Source organism: Armigeres subalbatus, chromosome 3 (genome assembly GCF_024139115.2).
Source record: "Armigeres subalbatus isolate Guangzhou_Male chromosome 3, GZ_Asu_2, whole genome shotgun sequence".
NCBI classification, from domain to species: domain Eukaryota; kingdom Metazoa; phylum Arthropoda; class Insecta; order Diptera; family Culicidae; genus Armigeres; species Armigeres subalbatus.
In genome coordinates, this window is record NC_085141.1 from 400087502 (window position 1) to 400100494 (window position 12993).

At 38.9% G+C, this 12993-nt stretch overlaps 1 protein-coding gene and 1 pseudogene across 2 annotated transcripts in view; both read right to left on the minus strand.

Annotated features, from left to right (window-relative positions):
* The window catches only part of LOC134226949 (uncharacterized), a 439829-nt pseudogene that overhangs the window by 46161 nt on the left and 380675 nt on the right, over positions 1-12993 (minus strand).
* LOC134224047 (uncharacterized) overlaps positions 5131-12993 on the minus strand; it is a 94848-nt gene continuing 86985 nt past the window's right edge. For both annotated transcript variants that reach the window (XM_062703288.1, XM_062703287.1), the window contains exon 8: positions 5131-5580. In XM_062703288.1, the coding sequence (XP_062559272.1) occupies positions 5416-5580 (165 nt within the window). In that variant the 3' untranslated portion in view covers positions 5131-5415. The remainder of the gene's footprint in view (positions 5581-12993) is intronic.

Genomic DNA, 12993 nt, shown 5'->3' on the forward strand with positions numbered 1-12993 from the left:
GATGTGCGTAGTTCGAGTTTCAGGGGCATTCTCGAGTCCCTTCGAAACCCGCAGAGGGTTACGGCAAGGTGATGGTCTTTCGTGTCTGCTATTCAACATCACTTTGGAAGAGGTAATACGAAGAGCAGGGATTAACACGAGTGGTACAATTTTCAATAAGTCCGTCCAGCTACATATTTGGCTTCGCCGACGACATAGATATCATGGCACATAACTTTGAGAAGATGGAGGAAGCCTACATCAGTCTGAAGAGGGAAGCTGAGCGGATCGGACTAGTCATCAACACGTCGAAGACAAAGTACATGATAGGAAGAGGTTCAAGAGAAGACAACGTGAGCCACCCACCGCGAGTTTGCATCGGTGGTGACGAAATCGAGGTGGTAAAAGAATTTGTGTACTTGGGCTCACTGGTGACTGCCGAAAATAACACCAGCAGAGAAATTCGGAGACGCATAATGGCTGGAAATCGTACGTACTTTGGACTCCGCAAGACGCTCCGATCGAATAGAGTTCGCCGCCGTACCAAACTGACAATCTACAAAACGCTCATTAGACCGGTAGTCCTCTACGGACACGAGACCTGGACGATGCTCATGGAGAACCAACGCGCACTTGGAGTTTTCGAAAGGAAAGTGCTGCGTACCATCTATGGTGGGGTGCAGATGGCGGACGGTACGTGGAGGAGGCGAATGAACCACGAGTTGCATCAGCTGTTGGGAGAACCATCCATCGTTCACACCGCGAAAATCGGACGACTGCGGTGGGCCGGGCACGTACCCAGAATGTCGGACAGTAACCCGGTGAAAATGGTTCTCGACAACGATCTGACGGGTACAAGAAGGCGAGGTGCGCAGCGGGCAAGGTGGATCGATCAGGTGGAAGATGACTGGCGGACCCTCCGTAGACTGCGTGGTTGGCGACATGTAGCCATGGACCGAGCCGAATGGAGAAGACTTTTTTATACCGCACAGGCCACTTTGGCCTTAGTCTGAATAAATAAAAATAATTGGTTTTGGATTGGATTCGGGGCTTACATTTGGATTGTGTAGGACTTCATTCTATTTGCCCAAATATCGTATAACAAAAAAAGGCCGTTGACCTCGTCAGGTTTGTTGTTCTTTAATCATCCGATCATTAGTTAGAACCTAATTCAAAATATGGAATAGATTTGTGGAACAAAATAGTAACACAATTATGAATAAGGATTTTAGGAAGTGTCTGTAGGTCATTGCGCGCGGCAAACCTAACCTCACTATTTTGACAGGTACTGGTCCTGTTGTTTACGTCTCGGACTTAGAATTTTTTTGATCCAAATTAAATCTGCATATTTCACGATGTTGAAGACATTCCGTACATTCCGCATTCAAATATTGGTAATTATCGTAAAGTTTAGGTAATTAAAGATCAGAAAATCCGAAGAATGATAGAAGTATCTCAAAATTAAAATAAAGTCGTCTGTAAACAACAGGACCAGTACCTGTCAAAAGTCGTGTGTGACGTCACTGTGCAATGGAGTGTAGCACGTCTTACACGATCGCAAGTCCACCATTGGAGTCACGGCCTACTGTGATTATTCGGATGGTATTCGCAGCTTGCGGCGATGAGTATATCCAAATGGTGCTCAGGACTTACATAGTTCTTAAGGTGAACCAGTCAATGTTTAGACAAATATATTAAGGTGATTATACAGTCAAGCCATGTGGTGAATTTCAAATTCACCACACGATTTTCTACTCCTATTATCAAAAGTTCAAATCCAGCGTAATAGTTTTCGTACAATGCTGAAATTAAAGTCGATTGTTTATCATGAGTAAGCAAACGATCTACGGATGTTTCATCCCCATGGGCATTATGGTTCTCTTAATTCGTGCTCTTGAAAAATCACTAGAAAAAGCACGTGGTTTCCAAGATGGCCGATTTGTGGCTTTGTTGTATAACCACCTTAATAGAGTAGCAGCCGTTCTCTCCTATATAATTAAAATGAAATGGTCTGTGTTCGTATTCGCATAACACGAAAACGGGTTGATTGATTTTCTTTGTTCCTTCAGCAGATATGTTCGTTATCGATTCCGACGGGTTTATATGATACTTCCCCATGCAAAAATTACGAGTAAGGTTGAGTAAATCGTGAGCAACTAAAACAAAGATTCGTATGGGAATTTCGTATGGGCATTTTCGCCTACTATGCAGTAGAGATGGTCGGGTTTCACATTTTGCAAACCCGAACCCGACCCAAACCCGATCCATAAATTCCTTTCAAGCCCGAACCCGACCCTAACCCGAAACAAAAAATCTTATGAAACCCGTACCCAACCCGAAATCAACTATTTAAACCCGAGCTGGAGCCGAACTATTTTGTTGTCAGAAAACTCAAACTAGATATTTAATTTTTCTATTTACAACCAAAAAGATCTAGGCCCAAATAACGAAAAATCCTAAAAATTTACCAGAAACGAATAAAAAATATTCGATAATGAAATTCTTAAACCCGTACCCGACCCGAACCCGACATTGTACAAATTTCCCAAACCCAAACCCGATTCGATCCCGTCGGGTTCGGGTTCATGGTGACCAGCGAACCGGGAAAACCGGGAGAACCGGGAAAAACCGGGAATTGAAAATCACCGGGAAAGTATCGGGAAATATGCGGGAAATTTAATAACCACCGGGAAAATTTTCAAATCTGAATTTTTGTCTCTTTGTAAAAAAATAGTGCAGTAATCTCAAACATCATGAGAGAATTGGTAGACTCATTTGCTCATTCCATTCTATTTCAGAGTTTACAAATTTCTAAAGAAGGTCGTGTATTTATGAAGACCCTTCAATCAAGTTGACCAAAGTTGAGTTTCAGACATAGTAATTAATTACAACTCCGGGTTACTTATACATATCCGGAACATGAGCAATCAACTTTGATTGCACCGATTTTTTTGTATTAAATCTGATTTGAACTTTCCTTAATTTTTAATTATCTCAATCGATTCCTTTTAGGTTCTCTAATTTGTCCAAATAAATATATTTGGTATCGCTCCTCTTTTATTTCAAATATTGAAACATTTTCAAAGCCATTAAAAAAAGCTGAAAAACACCTTCGTTTTCAACAATAATCTTGTATTCAACAAAAAAAAATGTCTTTGACGATCCTCATGATGCATCAGAGTTGTGACGATGGAAATTTGATTCATAGTTACACATTATATTAATTCGTGACATCATATGAGGTTTAGGTTCGGTATTCTTGTTTACGGACGAACTATACTTTCAAACGTAAACAAAAATATGGACTTTCACATGTTCTTAGAAAATAAGGTTTATTATCAAATTGTTGAATGATCTGAATAAATGCGGGTTTTGAAAACCCGAAACCCGACCATCTCTACTATGCAGCACAACATCTGCCGCCCGACTAGTTAGGGTCTGTTCACAAATTACGTAACGCAAAAATCTGAGTTTTGACCCCTCCCTCCCCTCGTAACAAAAAGTAACATTTTGGCACCCCCTCCTCCCCAAATAACGCGTAACTAAGAAAATTTTAAAGTCAGTTTTTTCTTTCTCTGACGCATTTGGGTTTTGGTATTTGTTGAACACTGTTAGAATAGGAACGGCATATGATTAAAACCAAGGATATCAAGAATGCAGCTAGTAAAAACGAAAATAGAATTTGCGACCATGCCATTCAAATTTTAGTATACCGGGACTGTTCTATCGAGAAATACAATATTCGCTTGGAGTTTTACGTATAACAGTCCCGCTATGTGCTTGATTTCGGAAATGACTAAAACGACAAAGATAGACAAATCATTTTTAAATTGAACTGCTTAGGTTGAAGTTGAAGGTTGAACTGCCTATGTGGTTGAAGTGGTTGAGCTAAAATGCAATTGCTTAAAACGAAAACTCTCTGGTTTGCCTCTATTATCTTTGGCTTGGTTTTGGTTTGGAAAATCTAATCATGAAATACAATACCAATAAGAGCGTCGTTCCATATAATAATAAAATCTGTAGAAATCGTGAATATTCATCGTGAGACAAAAATGCCTCGAAATTTAGCAACAATCATTCAAACAAAATTCGCTGTCTTTTAGGATTCTCAAAAAAAAAACATCAAAATAGCCTGCTCTGATAGAAAATAAAAAACTTTAAAATAAATTTGTATTCGCGTTATTCCTAACAGCACACATGCTTCACATAGGTTGCTGCAACTCATATGTGACCGGATTTAGTCACAATCAAACTGCTGCAACCATTTTGTCTGACTTGTGCTGCTCGGGATGCGTAACATTTGGTAGTACCCACCCTCCCCCACCTTCTAGTGCAACAAAGCATAACGCAAGTTGGATATCCCCCCCAAATTTGTGAACAGACCCTTATACCTATATGAAAATGAAAAGATCTGTGTTTGTATCCGCATAACTAAAAAAACGGCTGGATGGATTTTCTTCATTCCTTCAGCAGGTACGTTCGTTATATTTTCTGACAGGTTTATATATTTCCTCAAGCGAAAATCACGAGTATCGTTGAGTAAGTCGTGAAAAACTAAAATTAAGATTCGTATGAAAATTTCGCAAGCGCAGTTCACGACACGCATTTTTGCCTACTACGCCTGCCGGGTCAACTAGTTTGAACCAAAAATCTATTGCAATTGTCTTTTTCCTGAAATTTTTTTCAAATGAATTTTTTTATGTAGTTTTCGTAGATCTACATTCCTACTGGAACTTGACTGTTTTTATAATTAAAATGTTCTCCCAAACATTAAATTTCAATACTGAGGTATGAGTTCGTATTTGTACAATTGGCAAGTAGAATTACACCATGTATACACCACGCCGTCGCAAAAAAAAACAATCCTTGTCCAAACTGAGATCGAACCCACTGTCTACAGACTAGCAATCCAACACCTTCGCTCGAGATGATAACTGGGGACCCCATAATAGGACATAAATAATAATAATTGACACACTGACACTCATAATATGATACCTCTTGCCGATGGTGATGATGGCGATAACAAATGAAAAATTCGCAAACATTTTCCAACAGCATCATTCACACAATGCAACAATAACCCGGAGTTCCCCGGAGGAAGGAAGTTTGTGGGCAGTTTCGACCAAACACGCACAACTAGCTGGGGGATTCTCTGTTAAGTTTTAATTTATTCATGTTCTCCATCATGACCACTATTTCTCACTGACCCACTCACGAGCTCCCAGTCACGCTTAGATCCGCACACGCGCCATCGTCGATCACAAAATAAGTTCTGTGCAGCACTAGATTTCGCTAGAATAGCTATATATGCTCCTCTATATAGAGCTTTTAGTCCTCCTCCGCCGTTGATAGCCCTCGCGAGCTGCGGTGCACCATGTCCCCAGTTGTGTTGTTGTGTAAAGAGAATTCGACAGTCCTCGCGCGGGCCGCCGATTAAATTAGTGCGCTCGAGTTGACCAACCGGCTGGTTATGGTGCCGAGCAGTAGCGCTAGGGTGGCCAACCACGTGAGCATGCCGTGCTGCCGGGCACGTGTCGAGTGCGAGCTGAAATAATCCCGGCATTTTCCGCTTTCCGGCGTGTAATCAACGCAGTGCATCTGTTTGATGAGAAAAACGAGAATAGTAAAAAAAAGTTAGATCGAAGGGACGAATGATAGAATTCATTGACGTATCAAGATTTTTAAAAGGGGTTTTAGAAACTTAACGATTCCATGAGAAAAGAATAGACTGGGAATAAAGTGCTCATATTGTGTTCAAAATTGGTAGCAATGATCTCTACCGCAACTAATTAGACCCGTATTTTTTTTATTTCACCTTTGGGATGGCCATTCTCAAAATATTTATATTTCACAAGCGCATTAGCGCTTAACCTTCCGCGCTACCAATTTCAATCATTCAATTCTCTGAAAAAAATATATTTTTAAAATTAGTTAAAGTGTATATCTTTCCAATGTGTTCAATGGTTTTCCCTCTCTAACTACGCCGATTGTATACAACGAGCAAAAAATGGGCACCGAGCTATGCGTTGGGAGCTTCAGCGTGGAATATTGCATTTTAAATGGTTAACATCGAACCGATGCGATGACGGTCGGTTGGTCGTCACATGGCGGGTTCAGTTTTGCCTTTCAACATTGTCGATAGAGTTTCTAGGAATCGGAATCCTTTATTCAGAGATATGCGGAAGTGGTCATTTTGAGCAATTGAGAACTGTCAAAATTTGTGCTATTTGAACATTGTTGAAGATTTTGTACATGTTTTCAATGAATAGTTTTTTAGGTCTAATTAGATTTTCTATCATTTTAGTGAACGAGAATCAAACGTAAAATCATCTCTTGTCTTCAAAAGGTCTGCAAAGATTGTTTGCAGAGCTAGCAACATTACTCAATGGCATAGACAAGTATTCGCTCATCTTTGAATGTAGGATACCTAGTTTAAACCCGATCTGGAAGCGACAATTTCGGTGTGGGTGATTTGCGTACATTTGAAAATTAGTTTCAAATATTAACGAATTCGAGACTAATTAGCTATTCCGTGCAAAGAACGTTCTTGAAAATGTTTTTTTCTGCTTATTTTCTAACTGAGTTGCAGCCACCGTACAAGTGGGCAGTGTTTACTGTTTTTCCATAACATGAAGGGAAACATCTATGGTTAAGGCCTCTTATGAGAGTGGAGCGGCAACTTTGCCCCGATATATCTCAGGTGTTTTAAGTCCGATTGTCATGATTCTTTCCAGTTACAATCTGTAGGATATCAGGATTTCGTTAGCGACTACAGATTGTAAACCCGTAGTATAATATGTCCCCCTAAGGCAATACCTTGATAACTTTTTACTTTTCAACGCAATTTATGCAAACTTTGTGTGAAGTCGCAAATGCATTACCCGTGAGTAGTCATATAAAAATATTACAGAGAACACGTAATAAAGCTTTTTTGAAAAGTCGTGAAAAAATGGATTTCAAAAAGTGCCTGAGCCTTAGCCAAAGACGTTTCATAGCCCTTCAATCGTATTTTATCAATCCCATAATTAAAAGTTTACAAATCCTTATGTGCTTGACATTAAAAAACCAATATAAGTGCATTTAATCAGATTTGAATCACATTTCAATAGTTTCCATATAATTTGGAAGCAATTGCTGCAAGCTCGCCGCGCTTGTGTCCAGTTAGCAAGGGCATATTGTCCTGCCGGTTGTATGACAATTGCCAGAAAGTCATTTGCCAGAAGGCGTTTTGCCAGAAGCAATTTGCCGGAATGGACCATTCCCCAGAAAGCCGCTTGCCAGAAGGCACCATTCTCCAGAAAGCCTTTCCCCAGAATGTACCATTCCCCAGAATGCACCATTGCCCAGAATTGGTTGTCACATATTTGTCATGCGCGCGTTTGCCCAGTATGCGCAATAATTCTTAACGCCATAAACTTTAGGCATAACTATGAACAGCGTTAAAAGAGAGGGTCATTTGGCGTAAGGGACATTTTTTATAATTTTGCTTTGTTATTGTTGTATAGTTGTTTTCTACTGAGGAATATACTGAGGTCGATAATAGAATTGAAAATACCTAATATGTACATAAGACGTATCCATACATAAGCCGAGTATAGCAGCTTGCCCGGATTAAGGCAAAAATGGCGGATGTGATCCTTTCTTTCAAATAGGTGTTTGCCCGGATTAAGGCAATGGTGGGTGTGATCCCTTCTTTCAAAATAGGTACATACCCGGATTAAGGTAATGGTAGATGTGACTCCTTCTTTAAAAATAGGCGCTTGCTCGGATTAACGCAATGGTTGATGTAATTCCTTCCTTTAAAGTAGGCGGTTTTCCCGGATTATGGCAATGGTGGATGTGATCCCTTCTTTAAAAGCAGGCGCTTGTAGGGATTAAGGCAACGGTTGATGTGAACCCTTCTTTAAAAATAGGCGATTGCCAGGATTAAAACAATGGTGGATATGATCCCTTTTTCAAAAGAAGGCGCTTTTCCGGATAAAGGTAGTTGTGCATGTTATTCATTCTTTAAAAGAAGGCGCTTGCTCGGATTAAGGCAATGGTGGATGTGGTCCCTTCTTTAAAAGTAGGCGTTTGCCTCAAATGAAGCAATGATGGATGTGATTCCTTCTTTATAAGTAGGCGTTTGCCTCAAATGAAGCAATGATGGATGTGATTCCTTCTTTAAAAGTAGGTGTTTATCAGAAATGGTGGATATGATCCATTTGTTAAAAAAAAGGTGCTTGCTCCGATTAAGGCAAGGATAGATGTTATCTTGGTGTCCTCCTTAGCCTAGCGATAAGATGCGCGGCTATAAAACAAGACCATGCTGAGGGTGACTGGGTTCGATTCCCGGTGCCGGTCTAGGCAATTTTCGGCTTGGAAATTGTTTGGACTTCCCTGGGCATAAAAGTATCATCGTGTTAGCCTCATGATATACGAATGCAAAAATGGTAACTTGACTTAGAAACCTCACGGTGATCAACTGTGGAAGTACTAAATGAACACTAAGCAGCGAGGCGGCTATGTCCCAGTGGGGATGTAATGCCAATGAAGAAGAAGATGTTATCCCTAGCAGCACACATGTTTCACATAGGTTGGTGCAACTCATATATGACCAGATTCAGTCACAATGAAGTTGCTGTAACCAGTTTCGTCTGATTTGTGCTGCTCGGGATCCCTTCTTTAAACGTAGGTGGTTGCCCGTGTCCGTGTTTGAATATGTCAATTGTGGATATGATTCCTTCTTTAGAAATAGACATTTTGCCTAGACTTGTAGATATAACTTCTCCAATGAAAGCAAATGGCGTCTAGTATGACCACAGATAACAGATATTGAGGCTGGCATCCGATACGTGTGTAAACAGCCGCAACTGTTAATTCAAATGTATTTTAAATTGGGACCGCGTTTGGCAATCGATTAGAAATGGCGCAAGGATCATTTTTATTGAAATCGCAGCCCGAATGCAGCTGTCAAATACATTGGCTGCGTTCGACGGTTGTTATTCCGCTGTGTTCGTATGTACTGCCGTAATCAGTTGAGTAGATGGCAGTAGTGCGCCAACGTATATCAATTCAAAAGTTTACACAGGATTTTCGATAAAATTTGTTCTAGCCTAATCTGTTATCTGTGGTATGACATAAAATGATATTATCCGATTGTAGATATGATTTAATTTTGAAATGAAGTCTGCGTCTGGAATGAGACGAAGAAATATGATATCCATTCGTAAACAGTTTGTTTGGTATTAGACAAATATGATTTTTTTTTTTGATAAATAGTATCCATCTTTGGGGCGGTTCAAATATGACGTCCACTACTTTTTGGGATTTCTAGACCCCCTCCCCCCCTCTGTCACGCTTTTTTGTATACCTAGTACATGTACTGTCACAAAATCTTAGACCCCCTCCCCCCCATAAAATCTGTGACATCATTTTTGAACGACCCCTTTCTGAAAATTGTCTAATATGTTAAATAATCCCTTTTATGAAAATTAGTTATCCCACAAATCCCTTTATTATTAAATAATGCCAAATCCACCAAATAATGCAAAATCACCTTCTTTATATATATTTTTTCTATTCTTAAGCCATCAATAATAATTGGAATTTCCAGTTTTACTATTTCTGGGAAATGGTACATTCTGGCAAATTACATTCTGGAAAATGGTCTATTCTGGTTAATGGCTTTCTGGCATATGGTCCATTCTGGCAAATGGGTTTCTGGCAAAAATCATTCTGGCAAATAGATTCTGGCAAATGGTTTTCTGGCAAATGTCATACAATCGTCCTGCCTACACTGGGGCGTTTTGGCCAGTGAAACATATTTTCGAAAATCGTAACATTTTTGAAGATGGAAGATGAATTTAATATCATATGAACCACTGAGAAAAGTTATTTTGTTGCCCAACTGAATGTTCCAGTGCAAGTTTTGCGGACAGTATGCCAGCGTCGCTCCAGAATGTTGAGCAAACAAACATTGAAAGTTACATCAAATCAAATCTGTAACTTTTTGTATTTTGCTATTATTTTCATTATGTAATACAAAAATACTTCCACATTCACATAGTATTAATGTTTTACAAATATTTAACGGTACCCAGTGTTGTCCTACACTCAAGGCAAAAAATTCTGCTCTTTAATTTTACTCCATCTAAATGATTTTATAGTCTCAACTAAGTAAGTTCAACTAATAGAAAGATATTTGGATTTTCTAAATGTCATGGCAAACTGTCAAAAAATGGACTCCAGAGCCACAGGAGCGCGCGCACTTAAAATACACTGGAGTGTTTTCACAAAATTCAGGATTTTTTTTGGGGATTTATATTGATTCATTTGGTATGAGGGATAATCGATAAACAAAAGTTATTATTTAAAAATCAACAGATTGAAAGCCGTTCGCTAGGGTACGAACAAGTATGAAGCGACAGAATGTGATTGGGAAGCATAGATACCATCTATTAAATAGCACACAATCGAGGCATGAGCAGGGTTCCTACTTCTCACTCATTTTCGCGAGCAATGTTTTATCCCTCACCGCATTTTTCACTGAAAATCAGTATTTCATTTTCTCTCAGGCTATTTTTCACCGAAAAATGTGTTTCCCTCACTCTCTCTATGGTGATAAATCGTAAATATTAAACCTCGGTGATGCCTACTTTTCGTTCACAGCCATCATCTCTTGTCGAGAGAAAAGTGTTATTTCCCTTGGCTGCTGAGTGAGAAGCGGGTGAGAAAGTTTTCGCTCACATCGATCTGTCAGTTTCAGAATTGCGTGTAGGTATCCATGCTGCAGCAAAATAAGCAGAAATTGCGTGTGCGTTAAAAATGGAAACGGTGTCAAAATCTAAAAAACGTCGGAACGTCGCTGAAGTAGTGAATGCGGTAACCAAAAAGTTAGCTTGTGGTGGATATCGCTGTTCAGTTGTCGATAGTTGTGGCTATACGCAGCTGACCTACAACGTAGGAAATTTTAAGCGACATATTCAAAAACTCCATCCAAAAGAGTATGAGGTTCTTGAATTAGGAACGTGCCAACCCAACCCTAATTCGGGGCGACAAGATCCGAAGATTCCTGTACGAATGAGCAAAGAGCGTCTGTTTGGTGGAGTCATAAAATGCGTAACAGTACACGGATTCCCGTTCTCATTCATACATCTGGAAGGATTCCGAGAAATTATTGATCCTATTTGTGTCGCCTTAAAGGTATCTGTTAACGACAAAAACCTTACCCAGTATGTAGAAAAAGTTGCTGCGGCCATAGATACACTAATCAAGGAAGAAGTTTGCGGGAAAATGTTATCCTTAAAAATCGATGCTGCTTCTAAAATGTATCGCAGCGTATTGGGGATCAATGCTCAGCTTATAACGGAGGAGGGAGATTACAGAAAATTGACACTTGGTAAGTAACTAAATCTTTCTGAAGTTTGATCTTAGGAAGGTATTGGAGTTCATTCAACTATTACGTAGCGCAAAGTTATGCTGTATATTTTAGACCTATCCCTTTCCCTTTTTTTGTATGAATGATTCAATTTATTTAGTACCTAGTGTAACGATTGAGCTGACTCCTTTCATCCCTCTTAAAATGTTATGTAGTTTGTCACGCAGTCCTTGAGTTTTTTGGTTTTGAAATACCAAGTTACAGGATAATAACGACAGATATTCCTGACAAAGACTCGTTTCATCACGAGATTCAAACCAACGGCGTTACCCTGTCGGAAATACCCAAGAAAAGGGTATTTCTTCTTCTTATTATTGGCATTACATCCCCCATAGGGGGTTTGCAATCTCAAGGCTTGGTGTTCAAACAGCACAGTTATTAACTGTGAGGTTTCTAAGCCAAGTTACCATTTTTGCATTTGCATATCATGAGGCTAACACGATTATACTTTTATGCCCTTTATGCCCAGGGAAGTCGAGGAAATATCCTACAAAAAACATTTCAAGAAGTTTTACTGCTCATAAACACATAACTGTCCAATGTGGATAAGAGTCCAAGCAAACATAGAACAGAGCAATTCTCTGTGAAATCATGATTTTTTATCGAGATTTCAATTTGGTATTTTTTGATTTCCATAAAATTTCGTATATGCATACTTTGCGATCAAACAGCATAATATGCATCATTGCTTTGCTATTTTGACTCTAGGCCTAAGTAAAAACACCTTGAACACTTTCAAAAAAGTATAACTTGACAACGGCTTTCCCAATCGTTTTGGTGTATTCGACAATATTTTAGATAATCTTTGGTGTTATATGAAAAAAAATATACACTGTGAAAAAAAATGTTAAATCATTGCAAATAAAACTTAAAAACGATTATCTCGAAACCAAATTTTTAATTTTTTAATAATTTTTAATATGTTGTAGCAGATAATACATGTACTTTTTTACACTATGGGTAATAGTGGAGAAATAATGGACAAAAAAGTTATGATTTTTTTTAAATAAGTTGGTTTTTTAAAAATGGTCGAAATATTTTGATTATCTATCGACTCGATTTTATGAAAGCACGTGAAATTTCCAATGTAAGTGTACGATTTTTTTTTCTAAGTGCTACCGTTCCTGATATAGGGTAAAATGCCCAATAGTGGACCCCCTAGTAGCGAAATTTTGCTCTTCCTGGCATAAGGAGTGGAAATTTTTAAAATATTAATTTTGCGTGATATCTAATATCAAGCTCTGCATCTCCTCTTTACGATACATACATAAAACACTCAAATACTCGACGTTATTCTTTGAAATTAACATTGTAAAGTCGGACTGAATTTGCCCTATAGTAGACCCCCTGGGGGTTCATAATAGGAAATTGCTTCCCTATAGTCGACATTTCATTTGATTTTCATGTTTCGTTTCGGGACGTTCTTCTTCCCTATTATGGACCCCCCAAAATATTCCTTTAATGGACACTCTCGTGTTTATTTTTTATAGAATGGTAAAAAATCATCTAATTTTACTTTCCATAGCATTTTCAATGCATGTAATCAAATCATAGGACTGTAAGGTAGGTTCTCCCGATGGAATTTCATAGCA